General features: G+C 40.4%; 1 protein-coding gene across 1 annotated transcript in view; it reads left to right on the top strand.

The window, feature by feature from the left end:
• The window catches only part of Myh15 (myosin heavy chain 15), a 120,954-nt gene that overhangs the window by 72,150 nt on the left and 27,028 nt on the right, over positions 1-21,776 (top strand). The window contains exons 28-33 of the mRNA XM_027413358.2: positions 2,212-2,338; positions 8,716-8,834; positions 11,157-11,353; positions 14,131-14,480; positions 17,642-17,766; positions 20,747-20,862. Of these exons, the coding sequence (XP_027269159.1) occupies positions 2,212-2,338; positions 8,716-8,834; positions 11,157-11,353; positions 14,131-14,480; positions 17,642-17,766; positions 20,747-20,862 (1,034 nt within the window). The remainder of the gene's footprint in view (positions 1-2,211; positions 2,339-8,715; positions 8,835-11,156; positions 11,354-14,130; positions 14,481-17,641; positions 17,767-20,746; positions 20,863-21,776) is intronic.

Here is a 21,776-nt window from a genome sequence, read left to right as displayed (position 1 = left end):
GTGTGTGTCAGTCAGTCAGTCAGTCATTTATCAGTTACTCTTTAACTCCTTTGTGACCACTTCTTCATGTGATAGATATCTAAGAATTTAATATTTTATGTTTTCTTTCATATTTTTATTTCTAATTACATCCACACAGGCAATTTAAGTTCAAATCACAAATCTGACACTTACTGTCATTCTGAATGTGGTCAGGATAATAAGTCTCTTAGTTTTCTTTTAGAAAACAAAGCTACCTTCAACTTCTAAGGAATAGTTTGAGGAAAGAAACAAATGTGCCAACTGTAATTGTCAAAATCATTTTTGGCAATTCATTTTGGAAAAATCATATGTGACCAAGCATATTCAACATTCAAATATGATTTGCATTTGTGGGTGACCTAAATATGGTTACATTGATAATGGTTGCATGATTCTTTCATTGTGTATAGAGGGCTTGTTAGTTAATTAAGCACACCTGGCAGTTAACATGAATGCCATGGCCTCCATTATGCTGGTGGTATTGTATGACAATCTGGTCATTGATTCTCTGCCAGGTTTGGCTTTTCAACTACCCACAAGCCTGTGTACTGTAGAGCATCTGTAAGCTGGAATTTCATGTGTTTTTGTCAGCCTCCCAACATACATCTGCTAGAACCGTTCTCCTTCTTCACTTATCTTGGGCAATACCCTATCCAAGTAATAAGATGAATACTTGAGTTGTATTTTATGAGGAAAGTTTGAGTATAACAGTCAATTTCTACATCAGCCAACCTTTTGCTACAGTCTACAATCATTTGAATGTTGTAGTCATTTATTAAGTGTCCAATGTGTGACAGGTATTCATTTTGAGATGTAAGAAAGTACAAGTTAGTAATTGGTGGTGGAAAGTTTGGAATACTCACTCACATAAGCTTAAAGAGAGCTCTAATATGACAATCTCCAACACAGCACACACTCCAAGTAGCGATGGCTCAGAAGTTTCCCACTGGTCTTACCCTGGATTGCCTCTAAATTTGCCGGACCTTGACTGTTAGTGTTTTATAACAATTAAGGTAACATTGCAATGATCAGATTTGCCACCATATTTCACCATTTCACAAGCTCAGTGTTTCTTCAAACACCAGAGCATATGATCTCTAATCTCCTTATTTAATTTCTACAGTCTCCTCTCTTTACAGAGATACTGCATTTATGTGGTTTTTTTTTCAGAAATTGAAATTTAACACATAATAAAGATCCTAGGAAAATGTTAATTAACTTCTGTTGTAGTGATTTTTACAACTATTGTCATTAGTAGGGAAGACAGAAGGCACCCAAAGATTATTAATAGATGGGTCTCACAAAAAACAGAATTTAGAGTATATAGAACCACAGAGCACACCGATGCCATTTATCATTTCTGTTCATATAGATAGTGAGAAGGTTCATACAGTGAATTCCAATCTTGCATTTTCTACTCTCTGAGGACCTTGGGAGTCAAATTACTTGCATGAGTTTCCAAAGTGTGACAAGAACCTGGTGATTAGACTAGTTACTGAAATCAGTGAGAAGTAGGAAGGCTAATATATCCCTTCCAACAAGCATGAAAAGCCAATTCAGAGAAGCTGAAGTTCGAAACTGAAATGTTAGCAGGATTTCTCTTGACCAGAGAGTGAGTTTCTTAGGCAGAGTTTGTGCTAAGCTATTGGGAGCTCAGATCTCTCTAGTTTCTCCTGTTAGCCCTTCTCATCCTTCTAGATTTCCTTCAATGCCCTTCTCCTCCCTATCCATCTTTTTTGTTTTTTTTTCCTCTGATATATTTAAACTTTGTTTAATTTAGTCTAAGTACCATGGGTCTGTGATCAAGCAGGGCATTTACTCCCAAGAAACATATTTTAGTGGAAGGAAAAGGTAAATAATATAGTAACATGAAATGATTATATTTGGCACTACATTGGTATTTGACATGCTTCCTTTTCTAGAAACTGTAGATTCTAGAGAGGCTCATAAAAGTTAGGGTATTAGATTTGAGTCTGAAAAGTTTTGGCTTTTTCTTCTCAAGGTGCTAGCCTTAGAATTTGTTGTGCTTGCTTAATTGAAAAGATATACTTTCCTAGTGCTGGTGTAGCCTTTACTCCAGAAGCAGAAGAATTCATACAGGTCCCAGAGCAAAGCATCACTACCCTCCCAATGTAGATAATTTATTGTGCACTTTTGTGCCAAGACTAAGCCTTCTTTTGCGACTCACAGGCAAATGCGGAGAAACTCTGTAGTGGATATGAACGGCGCCTGAACGAAGCAAACACAAAACTGGATGAGGCGACTCGGTTAGCAAATGACCTGACCACACAAAATATGAAACTACAGAGTGAGAGTGGTGAGTAGATGTGCTGCCTCCCCTGTGAGTAAACTAAGAGACGCATGAGGCACAGCTGAGATGATAAGTTCCCCTAGACCAGTGGGCACTAAAAGATTCTAGGGGCACAGAATAAAACCCAGGGGTTACCTTGCAGATGTTTCCAATCTTTAGGCACTGTGACACAACAGTGACTTTTTCCAAGGTCATGCTGAAGAACTGTGCAGTCTAGATACAAAAGATATTACCCCCCAAAATCTTACCTAACAGTTTAGGTAAGTTCATAGTTTCGTGTTGAGTCATATTCGTAGATATCCTGAGGGAGGTTGGACATGTCTGAATGACATACTTCTTGCTTGGGTAAGGTCATCACTCTGCTGCTTGGGAGATCCTGTCAGGAAGAAAAGCAATGTGAAGTTGTCAGAGTACATCTCAAGATCAAAAGATAGCAGGACTGTCCATCCTGCCTATTAGACATGATCCCTGGTATGACTCCTATTTCATTGAATCATTTTTAATCATGAACCTATGTCACAGTTATACTCAACAAAATCCATAACTAATATAATACTATGTTTGTTCTTCTGTCATCTCTGGCATTTTCTACCTGTTGCTTCTCTCAGTCTGCTTTAGCAGCACAGACCTCTATGATGCATTTTAAACTCAAGGAACATTCCTAACCTCAAGGCATAGACCAGTTGTTCTGTCTGCCTGGAACACTTTATTCATTTCCCAGAGGCTTGGAGATGACAGTTAACCAAGTGCCTCCGGTGGGCAAGTTAAGACACTTCTTAGATGGTGTTTGGACACTGTGAACCCACTCCCTCAATGCCCTTCTGTACTACTCTTTTTCCATCATACAGACTTCCTGCTTGACATAATGACTGTCCTCATCTGCCAGAATATGAATTCTAAGAGGGCAGGGGACTCTATTTTGTTCATTGACATATGTCAATCACTTGGAACACTGCTTTTAAAAATGGTGCTTTTAAAAACAGAAAATTGTCCAATGGCCATTATTGATTATTTGAATCATTATTGACTATATAAAATTTGTAAGTTTTCATATTGTAATAATCTATTTGGTATTTAAAAAATCTAACATAAAGTTTTTTTGTGTCTTATATGCTCAGTCATTTGTAATGCCTGTTCATAATCCATCAACTAGATGGACAATAGTCTAATTAGCCTTATCTTCATTTATTAATGTGATTAGCATGTGTGTAGATGTCTGTCTATAATTACTTTTAGTAGTATGCTTTCAGAGATAGAATTCTTTTTTCTTCTTTTTCTTTTTTATTAATAAATTTTATTTAAATTAGAAACAATTTTATTTTACATATCAATCCCAGTTCCCTGTCCCTCCCATCCTCCCATGTCCATCTCCCATCCACTCCCCAGGGAGGGTGAGGCCTTCCATGAGGGATCATCAAAGTCTGTCAGGTCATTTGGGGCAGGGCCTAGTCCCTCTCCCATGTATCTAGGCTAAGAGAGTATCCCTCCATGGGGAATGGACTCCTGAAGTCCGTTCATGCACTAGGAATAAATACTGGTTCCACTGACAGAGGCCCTAAAGACTGCCCAGGCCTCCTAGTTGACACCCACATGCAGGGGGCCTGGTTTGGTCTTATGATGGTTCCCCAGTTGTCAGTCTGGAGTAAGTAAACACCCACTTGCTCAGGTCAGCTGTTTCTGTGGGTTTTCCCAGCATGGTCTTGACCCCTTTTCTCATCACTCCTCCCTCTCTACAACTGGATTACAGGAGTTCAGTTCAGTGTTTAGCTGTGGGTGTCTGCTTATGTTTCTATCAGCTACTAGATGAAGGCTTTAGGATGACATTTAATGTAGTCATCATTCTCATTACAGGGGAAGGGCATTTAAGGTAGCCTCTCCACTATTGCTTAGATTCTTAGTTAGGGTTATCCTTGTGGATCTCTGGACATTTCCCTAGTGCCAGATTTCAGAGGTAGAATTCTCTTTTTTTTTTTCCAACTTTTTTATTTGAATTAGAAACAGGATTGTTTTACATGACAATCCCAGTTCCCTTCTCCCACCTGTCCTCCCCTACCCCCCCCAACTAAAACCTTATCTGTCACATATCTTTTTTCTCCCCCTGGATGTTGAAGCTTTCCACAAGGTGTCATCAGAGTCCTTCGTATCCTTTGGGATAGGGCCTAGGTCCACCCCTGTGATTCTTGGTTCGGGGAGTATTCCTCTATATGGAATGGGCTCCCAAAGTCCACACCTATGCTAGCGATAAATACTGGGTTTCTACAAGAGGTCCCATAGATTTCTGAGGTTTCCTCACAGAAACCCGTGTTCCTGGGGTCTGGATCAGTCCCATGCTGTTATTCCAGCTATCAGACTGGGGAGCAAGAGTTCCCGATGTTCAGGTCAGCTGTTTCTGTGGGTTTCACCAGCTTGGTCTGGACCTCTGTGCTCTTCACTCTTCCTTCTCTGCATCTGGGTTCCAGTTCAGATCGGTGATTAGTTCTGGGTGTCTGCGTCTACTTCCACTAGCTGCTGGATGAAGGCATATAAGTCAGTCATCAATCTCATTATCAGGGGAGGGCATTTAAGGTAGCCTCTCCTCTGTTGCTGAGATAGTTAGCTGGTGTCATCTTTGTAGATCTCCAGACATTTCCCTAGTGCCTGATTTCTCTGTAAACCAAAAATGTCTCCCTCTATTATGATATCTCCATTCTTGTTAGTGTGTATTCTTCCCCTGACTCATATTGTCTGCCCCCTCATGTCCTCGGCATCCCTCTTCCTCTCCCCTTCTCATTCTCCTAGCTCCCTTCCCCCTCTTCCCATGCTCCCAATTTGCTCAGCAGATCTTGAGCCTCTCCCCTTCTCCAGGGGACCTTGTATGTCTCTCTTAGGGACCTCCTTGTTTATTAGCTTCTTTGGCAGTGTGGATTGTAGGCTGGTAATCCTTACTCTATGTCTAAAATCCAAATATAAGTGAGTACATATCATGTTTGTCTTTTATCGATTGGGTTACCTCACTCAGAATGGTTTCTTCTAGATCCATCCATTTTCCTGCAAATTTCACAGTTCATATTGGAGAGGATGTGGAGAAAGGGGAACCTTCTCCACTGCTGGTGGGAGTGCCAACTTGTACAGCCACTTTGGAAATCAGTATGGCAACTCCTCAAAAAAATGGGAATCAGTCTACCACAAGATCCAGCAATTCCACTCTTAGGCATATACCCAAAAAGAAACACGTTCATACAACAAGGACATCTGTTCAATGATGTTCATAGCAGGACTATTTGTAATAGCCAGAAACTGGAAGCAGCCTAGATTCCCCTCAACCAAAGAATGGATAGAGAAAATGTGGTACATTTATACAATGGAGTACTGCTCAGCGGAAAAAAACAATGGAAGTTTGAAATTTTCAGAAGTAGAATTCTTAGGTCACAAAAATGTATAATATATTTTTAAAGCCCAGTGGCAGATGATTTTAAATATTGAGGATTATAGGCTTAATGAGACTATTCTGGAAATGCTTCTCTTTATATTCCAGATCTAGAGTATTAAAATAAAATTTTAGAGATCAAGAGATCTGAACTGTAGGTTTTTGTTGAGATGTTGCAGATACTAATCAAAAATAAAATGGCACGGGTCATGGGATAAATTCCTTACACTACCAGCAACATGGCCAGATCAAACTTGGAAAAAATGTCTGCAAGATCTCAAGGCAGGGTATATATAAAGAAAACCTGTGGAGAAAAGGGAAAAGGGTTGCTTACACTGAATTACTACTTCTTATACTGACTGTGGACAATAGGGGCAGGCTAACAGAAAGGGAGAAAGTGAAGTACTGGGCAGCAAGGATAGTCTATGAGAGGCACCTCTTGCACTTCTTGATCAGTTCTACAAGGCTAGGGATGTGCTGTCTCCATGGCCAATGCTACACATAGAGAAAAGAAATGTGGAACAGTATTTCATTGTATACACACACACACACACACACACACACACACACACACTTACACAATTAGCCAGAAGCTATCAATTAAGCCAAACCCCTCTTTTATTCTCTTCCATTATCCTACCTGTGTATAAATTTGGAACATTTCGGTATTCTTTATTTATCAAAGAACAGTGTTAAAAGAAATGAGTTAGAAAAATGGAAAGCCTAGAAATCTAGAAAAGGGAATAATTTTTGGTTCTTGTAAGGACACCAAATAGGATCCTTTTCCTATGCCAATGGGACATATACCCATTGGTCTTGTTACATACACATCCTGCTGTTTAATAATTCTTCTTAGAAGTTACCATTTTGCTCCAATCTCCCCTCCCCACCCTTTCTGGGCCCAGGCTCCAGACCTTATGCTGTTTCTGTTGTTGTTTGTTAACTTGTTTTTGCTGCTACTATACAAGGTCCTTATCCCTCTTCTTTGAGCATCTCATGTCTGCTTTCAGATGAGACCCATACTGCATGTGGTCACTTTTTCTATCAATGGGCATGGCTTCTGTGATGAAAGTGATTTCTTAGCCTCCACCCCCTCCACTTGAGTTTCAAGGATCCTTTGAAAATGGTGTTTTACCCAGGTTTGATTCACATATCCACAGTGAGCCTCAAGACTCTTTGGTGGGATGGGGGGCAGGGGTGTCTATGAGATTAAAATAACCTCATTAGGATACATAAAACCTTTTTGCTCTTTCAATTCTGTTTCCATTCACATTGATAGTGCATAAGCCATGACAATGAAAAGAGCTGGGGCCTTCCCCAAGCCCCGTCAGCAGCATTCTGATGTACTAGTGGTCACATTCACTAATATGGACTTGCAGTTTAAAACCTTCAATTAAGAATGTGCTTAATGAAACAAAAGAATTAAGCTGTATCATAATCTCAATTCGAAGTATGTATCTTTAATATTTTGTGTGATCAAACAAGAAATATGTTTAAAGAACTGTTCCGGGCTGGAAATAATTGATTATCTCAAGTTCTGGCCTGAGGTAGTATCTTAATATTTTTAACACATGGTTTTGCTGTCTATCCAGGCTAACCTTGAATTTGAGGTCCCTGAGTCTTGGAATTGTAGTGTGTGCCATTCCTTTATCAGTGGCTTCATCAGGGAACAGCATCTTAACTTGAAAGGACAATTGGGAATCAAACTATGCTTATTCAGATCAATATATCTGGTAGATACTTTTTCAAAAATTAGCAATGGAAGCTTGCCACATTAAGCTTTTAGTCAAACTGAGATATTTTGAAAATATGTGTTTGGTGCCATCACAACCTTAATAGTTTTCAGTTGTTAGAGACATTTTTGCAAAAATTATTTTTGTTTCATTCGTGATTCATTACACATGTATGTATGCATGTATGTATGTATGTATGTATGTATGTATGTATGTATGTAGATATATTCCTTCGTCCTGGGTTTCTTGGTACATGGCTCTTAATACATTTAGGATCTCTGGTGTGATGAGTGTTTTTATGCCAATGAAGAGGATGATATGCTAATGAGGAGGCTGGTGTCTGGACCTCTTAGACAACCCCACAAAAGGGCCTGGTCTCCAGAAAGACCAAAACATCCAAAGAATGTGGTACTTTTAGATCTAACTTGACCTCTCTGTAGAAGAGAAAGGGCAGTGGGAAATGATTTAATTGGCATACCTGTTTTTAAAAGTCTTAAGGTAGCATAAAAGCATAACAGAATAAACAAACCCAAATGACTAGAATCTAGGACTTCATTGCTGAAGAAATGGAGGTTGCTGGAATGTGGCAGAATGAAGAGGGCCCGCATGGAAACTCTGTGCACCTTCTCCACACTTGGTCCTATATGTTTCTTTCTTCTGTCTGGCTATTCAGTTTTATTCCTTATAGTGTCCTTTTTAGTAAATGGCTAAACAGTGTTCGTGTAAGGGAACCTGAGGACAGTGCTGTGGGAATCCTGACTCACAGCTTGTGGGTCAGAATGTATATATGACAGTTTAAGACTGGCATGTGGATGGGGCATCCAAATGATTGGCATCTGGAAGGGGGACAGTTGGGACTAAGTCCCGATATGCTGAGCTGTCTTTTCCTTTGCAGAAGGAGTGACATAATAATCCAGTACTGAACTATGAGATATGAGAGTAAAACTACTTCTATGTCTATATTAGTCCTTTGTCTGTATCTAGAGCACAGAAGGTTCTAAATAAAGCAGCTGTTATTATTACCTGTTATTAACTCATAATTACTGCTAAAAATGGTTCCCTTCTGTGTCTAGGAAAGGCTTGCTGCCCTGGTTTTGCCAGTATGGGACCACTCAGGCCTTGTCTAAATATAAAGCAGTATTTGGGTAGGAGTCCTTGTGATGGGTGATCTGAAAGTCAATAAGGAGGAATGACAGTCACTGAGAAGAACTGTGATTAACTTATTTTATTAAATCTTTCCCCAGGTGAGTTCTTAAAAAGACTGGAAGAAAAGGAGACTCTGATAAGTCAACTGTCCAGGGAAAAGAGCAACTTGACTCAGCAAATTGAAGAACTGAGAGGGCAACTAGAGGAGGAGACCAGGGTAATTCTTCAGTCATTTCTCATCAGTCATGTGGTATATGTTTAAGAAACAAAACCAGAAACAATGCTTGGCAGTGAGCCTCAGGGTCTTCTCCTGAAAAGGAGAAAAGGGAAGCTCTCTAGTGGGATACTAGTGGGGAAGTCACACCAGTGACTAGGAACTAGTTGGTCCTTTAGTGTAACATAAAGAACTCTGGTAACTAAATACTTTTATTATTAAAATTCCATCTGTAGTTTGTCAGACTTAGGGCAAGAAAGGTGTGTATCTCTACCATGCTTCATGCTTGAACTGAAGGTCATCAAAGGTCAACCATTTAATCATCCACCAAGAAGTGGTATATTACCAGTGATGGATGTGTAAGAAGTTACTGTTTGTTGTTTTCTGATTGTTTTTTATTCTTTCTTGTTTTCCATCTCTCTTCTGGTTTATTTTTGTAGTTTGGTTGTTTTATGTTGTGATAAAGTTTGATTCTTTTTGTTACTTGTACACTTGCATTGCCATTGAGTTTTATTACACATATGTGCCACATCATTTTCCCCCTGGGGAGAAGTAAAGAAACATCTATTCACCACAGATAGAGAAGGTGCCAACATATTAAAGAGAAGACCTCTTCCAGGTCCAGTATGGTAGGCCAATGAGTTTATTGGGGTTACCCTCAGGAACAGGGGTGACTGGAAAATACCACCAGGAAGATCCCTAGGAGACTTTTGGGCAGCTACACCAGAAGAGTCCCATAGCATGAAACACTCACAAAAAGCTGCACCATTGAAAGGTCCTAAGTGATATACTGGCAGCTATATTACCCCAAACTCCTTGTCCCTTGTCAACTTTCCATCTTCTTTACACTTGAGAGAGACCTTGTTAGGTTGTCACAAAGAGATTTGTGACCCCCATCAGTTCCCTAGGCCTTGTGAGCCTTCCTCTTCAACCCAATGTTAAAAGCCCCAGTCTCTGGAGAAACTCCTGAAAGTGATCACAGCTGTTCTGCTCCAATATGGCAACAGTCATGTCCTCTCCAGAGCAAGCAGCATACAACAGTGTATGGGTGTTTTCACAATGGTACTTACGATTCTTTTGTGTGGAGATGGATTTCTCCTTCAGTTCTCTGTGCTTCTTATAAAACAAGTCTCACAATAGTGAGTCCTTTCCCCCTTTGCATACTGTGGATCACCTTTATTTCCCTTTCATTGTTCAAGCATACTTACCCCTCAGAACTTGATTATGTAATTCTATTTCTTCCTGGCTTATAAAGTTTCTTCTGGGAGTCTGCCATCAGTCTAATTGGAGTTCCCATACATGTTTGTTAGTACAGCTTTTCTAGTTTAAAAATTCCCTCTTCGACTTGGATTTCTAACTTAGTTGCATATAATATCATGGTGTGGACTTTTATTGGTCCAAACCATTTGGGGGTCTTTTCAGAACTCTTAGAACCTGGTGCTTGTTATCTTTTCCAAGACTGTTGAGATTCCACAGGTAATCTCAGTCTCATAGCAATTCACACCCCACCCCCACCCCGCTCATGAAATCCCCACAATTCATAAATCTTGGGAGTTTTCTTCCTACTCCTATCATCATTCTTCCAACATTATTGGGTATTGCTGATTCTCACTCACCAGCTGGGGACATGTGGCTAAGGATGCCATTAGTTCATGATGTGCTCACAGACAGGCTCCTGCCCAAGGTGGTGCTTTTTGGTTTGGTTTTGTTTTTCAACTTTGTCAAAAAAGAACCATGACAACTAACAGAAACCTTAGTCTCTTCATGAGGCTATCTCCCAGGGATGATACCATTTGGTTAGCCAGACCACCAGTTAAGACACAGAAAGTTCCATTAAGATCAGTTGTTGTCCAACAATTATAGAAAGTACTATAACACTACAGTTATCTAAGTGCAAACATAGGGATTTTCTTTTTCTGATGAGTAGAGTGAAATTGGATAGATTAAATCTTCCTCTTTCTGACTTAAACAAAATCTGACTGACATACTGTTTAATATAAATCATAGTACCTAAATGATAATTAATGCTGCTTTCATGTTTCCCACTATCTATATATGCCACACCTTTATGATATTGAAATTCATGCAGACAGGCTTCCCTTTCATTAAATATAAGTTTCTTTCCTGTTTTAATGATGACAGTTTAAAAACTCTGTCCCTTTTGTCATTTACCAAAGTCTTGTCTTAGTGTTACTTGATTTTAAGTTCAATTTGAATTTTGCAGGTGGTGTTAGCTTTACTTGAAAAAAGTATGTCATTTCCAAGGATTTTATTACTAATAGTAAAACATGTCTGTGTTGTTTTTAAAAAGTATGTCTTTTACAGTGTCAGAGTGCACTGGCCCATGCCCTGCAATCAGCCAAGCATGACTATGACCTTCTACGAGAGCAGTATGAGGAAGAACAAGAGGTCAAGACTGGGCTGCACCGGGCTCTATCCAAAGGCAACAAGGAAACAGTGCAGTGGAGAATGAAGTATGAACATGATGCCATCCAGAGAACTGAAGACTTAGAGGAGGCCAAGTGAGTAGGTCAAGGCTATTCTCTACCTGGAGTTGTTCCCATGCAGGAGAATGAGTGTAATGACAGTGTCTCCTCATGGTGTGTGTTTAACAAATGTTTCATGAGTTTTTTTTTTTTTTAAATAACCCCAAGACAAAAGCTAAAACAGTTACTGCTGGCAAGTAGCACATACTCAGGAGGAGCTAAAATATTATAATATAGGTGATTGAGACTATTAGTCCTAGAGAAAAAAAGGCTCTTCCTAGGGACATAATAAAAATCTTTCTAGAAGATGGGACTTGGGGTTATGTTTTAAGAATTGGGCCACTGGCATTTGAAACCCTACATTTTACTTAGTACAACAAATAATTGATTTCATATGTGTATGCGTATGTGTGTCCATCAGTAGAGTCACTGAGTCTTTGGTATAGGACTTAGAAACTCTCAAGCATTCTGTGGAGATGGGACAGCTGGAAACATGTTAATATTTATTATCATGTCTTATGGGGGAAAGACTCCTTTTAAAGATCTCATCCTTGGGCCATTCCTAAAGTTAGACTGTCAGGCCTATAGCTAACAACAAGCAATAGTTCGGAAAGCTATTTGAAAACAACTTAAGGAGTTGGGAGACTAGCTCATTGAAGACCCAGCACAGAAAGGAGAACTAAAGTGCTTATTGGCTTATAGATCCAGTGACTGTGTATTTTCGAGAGAAAGCATAAAACTAATTCTCCAGCTTACAACCATTAAAGGTTCACTTAACAGAATATGATTTGATAGCGTGTCCAAGATCCATGGACGATCAATACAATTCTTTTTGGCTTCAGTCAGAAATAATGTTATTTCAGTTCCTCACCTGAATTGTGAGTGGGATTGCTCTGCACTTGCAGAACATCTGCTGTACTGTGTTCCAGAAGGGAACCAAGTGATCCATCTCTATCCACAGTAGCTCAGGAAGGGCTTAGGAATGACAGTTACTAAAAATAACTGCAGTGAGTGTTCACAAATCTCAGGACCCCAGAAAAGTGGAGCATTGACCAGAAACACCTCTTTATATCGGATTTTGTCATTCACTGCTAAGTACACTTTTTGCTCATTTGTTTGTTTTCTGTTTAAAGATTCAAGATTTCAAGAGTAAGTTTCTACGTTTTATTCTAGTTGATACTTGATTCTTTGGGGGTTGGAAGGAAAGGAAGGAAAAAATATGGAGACTACATATTGATCACATATATTTGTTATAATTGGTTCTGTAGTAGGTGATGGTCAAATAAAAATATTGGGTAACATGGTAATATTTGAATGGTTTTGTTTTTATATTGTATAAATAAGCTTCTACTGTATCATATATTTTCTCTTAATCACCCTGGGAAGCCAAGCAGCCACAGAGAAGAGGAAGGTCTTGTTATTTTCAGTTGGAGAGTGAAAGATCCTCTCCCCTGAGCCTTTATATCTGCTCTGGAGATAATAACATTTTCAGCTTCTTAATCTCTCACACCCCTTTTTATAAGCTAAGTGATTAAGTAAGTATGTGCTATTGGCAAGTTAAGGTGTAAACAGTAGTAAGTGTATTAAATGTAGGGCAAGTTATCAATGAAATGAAAGGGATAAATTTGCAATGGAATTTCCCAGTCATATGTTTAGTCTCCAGTCTTAGGGAAAACTCAGTCCCCGGGGAAATCAGCATAGTTAGTTAGTCAAACCAGGGCGATTTTCTGGTGCCAATCACCGTAGGCATAGTTAAAATATATGTGATGATTTTAGCAGACTACTCTTTTAGGCTGGTGTAAGTGCAAGTCTCCTGTTAAGGAAGTGCATTGAAGTGTGACATTATAAAGCCAGTGAACAAAGAAGGCCCAGGGCCTTCTAGATAACAAGCACAGACTGGATTGTTTTAGGATCCCACACACAGGGAGCCTTATCACACTGCTTTGGGGACTAGTTGTGTGGTACTTATGAATTACTCAAGTCCTTTCTCATATAGTCATAGTGGAGCAAAAGCTTTGGCACCATACAGTTCATTTCATGGAAGAAAGCTTGTTCATTTTAAAGGAGTACAAATGGTGCAGCTGCATTTCTGCAGGACTTGTAGGCAAGAAAACACACTTCATGCATTAGAATTGCCAAGAGTTCTGTTCTGCATGACAGAGGAAGTATGCTGGACCATCACTCTAACATAGAAGGTGCTGGGTGGCAGAGAGGCTAAAACAGTGAGACCTGCTAAAGGAGCACTGTGGTGGGTGGGTCTGCGATGAATGTAAGCCTGGGGGTTGGAGCTGGGGAGGGAAAGACACTGAGAAGAGAGAGATGGGGAGGGAAAGCCACTGAGAAGAGAGAGCTGTCAGGGTTGGGAGGCACATGAGAACTGGAAGAGGATGAACAGGAGAGCATGAGAGAGGGAAACCATATCCAAGGAACTCTTTGGGAGTACATCAACAAACCTAAGTGTTTTTAAGCAGCTAACGGTTGGTAAGATGTTCAAAACGAACTCATTTCTCCTATTTCTAATGAAATGTCAGTAAAATCTGTGTTAGTTATGAAAGTGTTAGGAAATATTAGAAATAAGCAAATATTTCTTTACAGAAATTCAAAGCCTGAGTTCCAGATCCAGGCTGGTAAAGGCAGGGGGTGGAGGAGTGTGTCTGGGGTGGACGTGTAAAATCTGTGTGGACACAGAAGCCAGAGACTGGGGGTTAGTAGTCAGCTGGCTCTGCGGACCAGGTACTGCCTTTGCTTTGATGGTTAGGCCAGCTGCACAGGCTGCCCTGGGTTGGTCTCAATCTCTTTGGCTTTCTCCACAGGAAGAAGCTGGCGATTAGACTGCAGGAGGCTGCAGAAGCAATGGAGGTGGCCAATGCCAGGAACGCCTCCCTGGAGAGGGCCAGGAACAGGCTCCAGGTGGAGCTGGGGGACGCCCTTTCTGACCTGGGCAAGGCCCGCTCTGTGGTAGCAACGCTGGAGCAGAAGCAGCAACACTCTGAAAAGGCCCTGGCTGCCTGGAAGCAGAAGCAGGAGGAGGCCCAGGCGCTGCTGCAGGCCTCTCAGAAGGAGGCCCGGGCCCTCAGCACTGAGGTTCTCATGCTCAGGCATGCCTGTGAGGAAAGCACTGAGGCCCAGGAGACACTGAGGAGGCAGAACCAAGTCTTTCAGGGTACTACCAGCTGGGCTTGCAACCAAAGCAAGACAAGGGGCTGGGGGAGGGCGTGGTTTATGTGAAACCGTCTTCCCTGAATGGAGACCTTGGAATTTTCAAGTCCCCATCGGTGTTTGACTTTCAAAGTTTTAATACTTCATTCTGAAAATATTTGCTGCAGATATTATTTGTATTGAATTAATTCTAAGGGTAAAATTAGGGGCACATCTTTGACCTCATTCCATACTATAAGGAAACCACTCTCAAGAATTTCTTATTTCACAGTATTTTTGAGATTTTCCACATACATATTCATAGGTATATATTACCCAAATTATACATTGCTCTATACCATTTATTTTCCATTTATCAACATATTTTGAATGTAATAAAATTTCAGTGATATATATATTAGGCACTTTTCTACATTCATCTATTTGTGGCTTAGCCCTGAGATTAATCTTTGAGTTAATTTCTTTGTCTACAAAATACAAGGTTAGGTGACTTGTCTGAATTTACAGTTCATATGTTATAGATCTGGGATTGGAGCCCGACCATCTGGGCTTCTGTCTGTGCATGAGTTACTGAGATATGCTACTACCATCCTAGTCCTATGTACCTTGTGGTTCTTATTATGCCAAGCCACGGAGACAAGCGATAGATATTCTTAAAAAAGAAACTACATAATACTTCATGATAAGATTAACTAACACCTATCTCACTAGATCTCATTAATTTTAAACCTGATTATATACAATTCTGAGTAATTATACACTATACATTCATACACATGTATTTATGCATATGTAAAAATATCTCAGTAGGATAGATCTCTAGAAATGGAATTGCCGAGTTAAAGAAATAGACTTAAAAATTTTGGCATACTACCAAAGAGCAACTAAAAGAGGCCACCCACCAAGTTATTCCAGAGCCTACAGTAATGTGCATGAAAACCCCAAAGTGTAGGAAGCAAGTCTGTTACTATTGGAGGTGTGGGTGAGTCTTGTCTGTGGCCCTGGGTAGTCCATAACCAACTTACTGACTGGGCAGTGAGATGTGCTAGATTGGTGGCCACAGCACTCAGCTATGCATCACCTGGGAACAGTCAGCCACATCCACCACAGAGTTTCTGATTCAGTGGATCTGAGGCGGAGCTTTGAATCTTCAATTTTAGTAAGCTCCCTGGTGAGGCTAATGCCATAGGTCTGGGTTCCATGTGTGGCCTGGGATGGGCCTTAGTCTTGGACTTTCAAAGCTCTTTTAGATGACCATATGGTATATGGTATAGCCAGAGGTGAGAAAAGCCTGTGTTTTTTTTTTTTTCCCTCAGCAGAAAAACATTATAATTCACATGACCTCTTATCTGATTTTTGTAAGAATTTTGGAATTCTTTTTAAATTTTTCTTTTACAATGTAATATATGTATATGATATATTTTAGTCAGATACATCCACCATAATTCCTTTTCTTATCTCTCTCCTTCTGTTGAACCATCTCTTTTCTGCAGCAAGTTTGCCTCTTGCATTCCCATCTTTGTTGTTGTTAATCCACTGAATTTAATTAGTGAAGCTTGAGAGCATGGATTGGATGCTTACTGAACTGTGGGAAATGATTCCTGGTCTCCAAGTAGCCATTAACTGTCTACAGATAGCCAGAGGAGGGTGAGACTTCATCAATCCCTCCCCCTCCATGACAGGCCTGGTCTCACGCATGTCTTGTCATTACAGACACTTTGATTTCATGAGTGTGACTTCTGTGTGTGTCCAAGAGACAGTATTTACAACACCCACTCCATCCTCTCTTTGCACCCTCTTTTGCCATGTTCCCTGAGACTTGGAAGAAACAATATAGTTATCTAGTGCAGGTTGGAACACTCAACAGTCACTCTAGCATTTAGAGCAGTTAATCTCTATATAAAACTGCAAAGAGATGCTTCTCTGACCAAGGCTGTGAGCAGCACTATTTTGTGAGTGTAAACATAAATATCAATAAGGCAACTTGACAGCATGTCCTTTCAGCAGAGTAGCAGCAGTGGACTTCTGGCCAGGTTTATAGTATCAGGTATGAATTTTGTGTTGTGACGTGGGCCTTAAATCAAACCAGCAAATGGTGGGTTAGGTTATCCCTGTAACAGTCATGTCTCTGTTGCACCCCTGAGCATGTCTTGAATTGAAAGTCAGTATTGTATCATGCAGGGTCCACAGTGAGAATATCGATACAATTCTGCCAACCCCACAGTCTATATAGCATCTTCTGGAAGTTTCCAGCTCAGTTCCAGTTTGCTTTCTCTATTTCCTGCAACCAAAGCTTGTAGTATCTCAAGAAATAGGGTCTTGCCATTCAGTTGTGGCAGTTAACCAAGACATGTGTCAATAGTCTTTGTTTTGTCGGGGGGGGGGCACTAGGGTCTCCCCAACAACAACTCATAGGCATATATCCCACACTTGGCACTGAGGTTGACTTATTTTATCTTAGACCATGACTGAGAACCAAAGGAATGGGTGAGATGTTGAGTTCTCTTCTTTCCTGTGCTAGGTAATTCCCCAAGTTTCTTGTCTGTACAGCATAGCTTTTAGGTACTAGAGCCTCCTTCATGACGTGTCAAACATGCCACAACAATAGTGTCATGTAGCTCATGAGTTCATCATTGTATCAAAGGCTTTGTGTTCATAAAAGACTAGCCAGAACAGTCATTATCTTTCCAGAGCCCTCTGTGCGTTCCTAGCCTATCTAGGGTCATTCTTTGTCGGCTAGCAGATGGTAACCTGGCTCATGCTTAAGTTTTCTATCCCAGTGTTGAGTTGTGGCTGGCATAATGGCAGTTAGTGGTGTTTACATTAAAACTTGTTCACTGAAGTGGACTGAAGGGATTTGTGATGTGTTTGTGAGACAGGATCTCCAGATGGAATCTACCATGGCCCCAGCCAGAGAACTGCCATTCGATTTACACAGGCTGTCCAATGCACAAGATCCCAAGGTGCCCCATTCTCACTAATTATTGAGGTCACCGTCTGGCAGATGTCAAAGGAATACATTGAAGAAGGGATTCCTTTTCCCCCTAATTCCAAGTAGGGTTCTCTATGGATAAGGGTTAGCCTTTATGTGAAGTTGCTGAGAGCTACATGGTCCCTGGAAAAACTTTATTTTTCCGCTAACATACCTGGTCTCCCCTCTTTCAGAACAGATTTGCAGTCTCACAAACCAGGTAAGAGAAGGAATCAAGAATTTAGCCGAAGTGGAAAAGGCCAAGAAATTGATTGAACAAGAGAAGACTGAAGCCCAAGTGACACTGGAAGAAACAGAGGTAGAACAACAGAGAGGGAGAAGTTCTTAGAGGGCAAAGCATCTCTGCCATCATTAGAAACAACAGCCACCACACCTTTGCACTTACACAGGTGTTTGCTATATGCTGTCTACCATGCCTGATGCTTTAATCACTCCAGAAAACCCCTGATGCCATTTTACAGAGGAAACTGAGGCTCCAAAAGCAAGATAATTACTAGTAAATGCAAGTTCCCCAATTATAATTAAGACATCCATGATATGTTTATTTACTTTATCCCTTGTCTAAACCCTCACAGACCACATGCTCTAGCATGCGGCATTTTGTTAGACCTCTAGAATATCCACCCTGTCTCCAACTTTATTGAACCAGAATCTGCACTTAAAATAGGTCCTTTGAGCTTCCTGGGGTATTAACATGGAGATTCATTTGCTGGAATACTGCTGACCATAGGGTATCCAGTAAATAGTTCCCCAAAGTTGGAAACACGGATTTGTATCTCTGCCTTCTTAAAAACAGCCTGTTAACTACCCCCGTATCCAAATCTGTTGGTGAGATGAGATTCAGTGAAATTCTCAGATATCCTGTCCTAAAAGGTCATTTATATGCAGACTCTTTGACAGGGGTGGTTAGGGTGTTCCAGAAAAAAAAACGTGTGCTTCATCCCAGGATGTGTATTAGGTAATTGATATGACCACGGAGAAGATCTGATGCCAAAGAAGACGATGTCCCCAAAAGGAAGTTTCCCTTACAGAGTCACCAGGTGGTTTTTGGTCATTGGCTCTATGGAGACTCTTTGGTTTCAACTGAGTTTCATCTTGAAGCAGTCACTGAACATCTGTCTGGACACATTGAAATACTTCACCCTTCCAATGGAGGAAATGAGTTTTGAAAGATGTGGTAGACTACTTTAGATAGAGCCTCTTGAGAAATATGGTAATAGAAAATTTACACTGCAAGAGCTCCTCTGTCCAAGCACTAACTGTTAGAGCTGCTTCACCACTCCCATGCCACCATACTCTGTGTGCAGTTTTGAAGTAAAGTGCTCTTAGCTCAGTTATTGCTCTTTCTTGCATAAACATTTCTTGAGAATCTCCTCAGTTTTTGAAACCCCCTTCAATTGGTAGCATACCCCTTAGGAAGGCTTGTTTGTGCAAAGTTGGTGAACTTTGTTTAATTTATTTCTCCGTGGGTCTCTGGTCACTCTAGCTTGGAACTTTCCAAAGCCACAATATTAAATAAAAGAAGTAAATTTTATTATATATTTAAACATTATAGCAATAAACTATGATTTTAGGGACAGCTTTAGTGAACAAGCAGCTATGTCAAAAATGTACTAAGGCCATAAGGTTTGTACCACTTAATACCACTAGATGGAAGCATACATCGAGTTGCAAATTCAGCCTCACAAATGCTTTCTCACTTTGCACATGTATTTGTTAATGTGGGATTATTTCTTTTTTGGAGTGTGACTTTATAAAAAACTTAATCAGATCCCTGAATCTATAAGACTCAAATAATCTCAGGTCACCTCTGAAAATTCACTTTCTCAGTACATTGTAAAGGACGAGTTTCTCCTCTAAGAAACTATCATCCCCTCTGAGGAGATTGGTATCGGAGCTTTTCATTTATGTCTGTCAGGATTGAGACAAGAACTAAGGAGGCCTTCTTAAAATTCATGACATCTTATTTTTGTCATTGTCGCTGTTTGACATTTGCTAAGCAGTTTTATTCTTTGTGGTAGATAAAAACACTCCTTATAGAAGATATGGCATTATTCCTTCTTGTCTCTCAGGACTTCCCAGAGTTAGATGGCCAACAACTTGCTCTGCATATGCATGCTGTTATATTATCACCATTCTCCATGTATTTTGTTGTTTGCTTGTTTGGACTTCTTTTACACACATTTTCTTTGGAAATGGGTATATGTATATATACATATATGTACACACACACACATATATATATATGTATATATATACATATATATATATATATATATATATATAAAATCATAGTTCTACTTTTAAAATTGAATGACACTATAAGAGCATCCCTGGGGACTAATCCAGACCCCAGGAACGTGTATTTCAACGAGGAGACCTTGGAAATCTATGGGACCTCCTGTAGTAGTTCAATACTTATCCCTAGCATAGGTGTGGACTTTGGGAGCCCAATCCACATAGAGGGATTCTCCTTGAGCCAAGACACACAGGGGTGGGCCTAGGCCCTATCTCAAAGGAAATGATAGACTCTGATGACTCCCTATTGAAGGCCTCACCCTCCCTGGGGAGCAGAAAGGATATGTGAGAGGTAGGGTTTTAGTTGGGGGTCGGTGGTAGGGGAGGAGGGAGGGTGTGGGAACTGGGAGTGACATGTAAAACAATCTTGTTTCTAATTCAAATAAAAAAGATGGAAAAAATAAATAATTAAAGAGTAAAAATAAAAAAAGAGAATCCCTGGAAATAAAGCTCCTGGCCCTTATTATTTGAATACTCATTCCCAGGAGATATTCCTACCCATTAAATCCCCTTTGTAGTAATAATAATAATTAAGAGGCTCACTTTGAGAGTGCTATGTGATAAGTACTCCAGGCAGGTATTAGCACCTTCCATATTCTAGTATTGGATACTTTTATTGATTTACCCCAAAGAGGTGAATTATACATACATACATACATACATACATACATACATACATACATATATTCTGTATTGGTACTGAGAATTGAACACTGGACTTTATCTAAAGCCACACAAGAGCTCTACAATTGTATTGTATCTCTGGTCCAGCCTTAGGCTACTAATCAAGAAGCAAAGGATCTCAGAGCTAGATATGTGATGAATAAAAGCTCTTGTCCTAGTTTAAATTCAGGGACCTGTCTTGAACCTACATCTCAGCCAGCAACTCTAAATAGAACTGCATTCATGATTCAGGTTTTAAGGGAAGAAAATACAACTTAGGTTCTAAAAGAGACTTCATTTTTTTTTTTTTTCTGCAGGGAGCCCTGGAGAGGAATGAAAGCAAGATCCTTCATTTCCAGCTTGAACTCTCGGAAGCTAAGGCAGAGCTGGAAAGAAAGCTGTTGGAGAAAGAGGAAGAAACAGAGAAGTTGAGGTACTCAGGATTATGTTGTTGAACAATAGCCATGAATGACAGAGTCCCAGAATGAACAGAACCCACTCTGGGGCTGCCTTCATGACCCTGCCAGAACATGGCCAAAGACACTTGGTCTAACACTAGGATTTCCCACCAAGTGCAGCACTGTTTATAGGAGATACTTCCATACCTCCATTGCCCACTCTTGTGGTTTTCTCCTGCCACCATGGGGAGGACTACATTGGGTAAAGATGACCTGTGGTATGTGGCTCTGTTTCTGTGGAGTACCATTCAGGGGTAGTCAGGAAACAGACACTAAACCATGGAAGAGAGGACAAAAAGTTTGGCTGGGTGCTTTCAATCTAATGTTGGATCAGAGAGAGGGATTCCTTAGCCCCTGTCTGCCCCTTGGGAGAAAGCAGAGCCAATAACAAGGCTGTTCAAACAGTGGAGTCTGACCTGCCAGGTCACTGTGTGAGACAGGATTCCCAGTTGCTGGACCCTTTCTTTACTTCCTTGTACCAAGCTGGTGACTCTAGACACTTTACTGGTTAGATTTTCAGGTGAGGAACAAAGCAGACCTACATGCCACAGCAGCTGATGAGGGTCATCAGGAAGCTGATGCTGGCACGGTGCTTTGTAGTCGACAGATTTACAACTTAAACACTTAGAGTTAGGGACGACCAAATTACCTCTCCGGCTCTTCACTGCTCCCTTAACCCAGTGTTTCTCAACCTTCCAATGCTGTGACCCTTTAATACAGTTTCTCATGTTGTGGTGACTCCCCCAACCATAAAATTATTCTTGCTACTTCATAGCGTAATTTTGCTACTGTTAGGGATCATAATGTAAATATCTGTGTTTTCCGATGCTGTAGGCAACCCCATGTGAAAGGGTTACTTGATCCCCAATGGGATCTCGACCTACAGCTT

Source organism: Cricetulus griseus, chromosome 4, assembly GCF_003668045.3.
Source record: "Cricetulus griseus strain 17A/GY chromosome 4, alternate assembly CriGri-PICRH-1.0, whole genome shotgun sequence".
Classification (NCBI taxonomy): Eukaryota; Metazoa; Chordata; class Mammalia; order Rodentia; family Cricetidae; genus Cricetulus; species Cricetulus griseus.
This window is presented reverse-complemented; position numbering and strand designations above follow the sequence as displayed.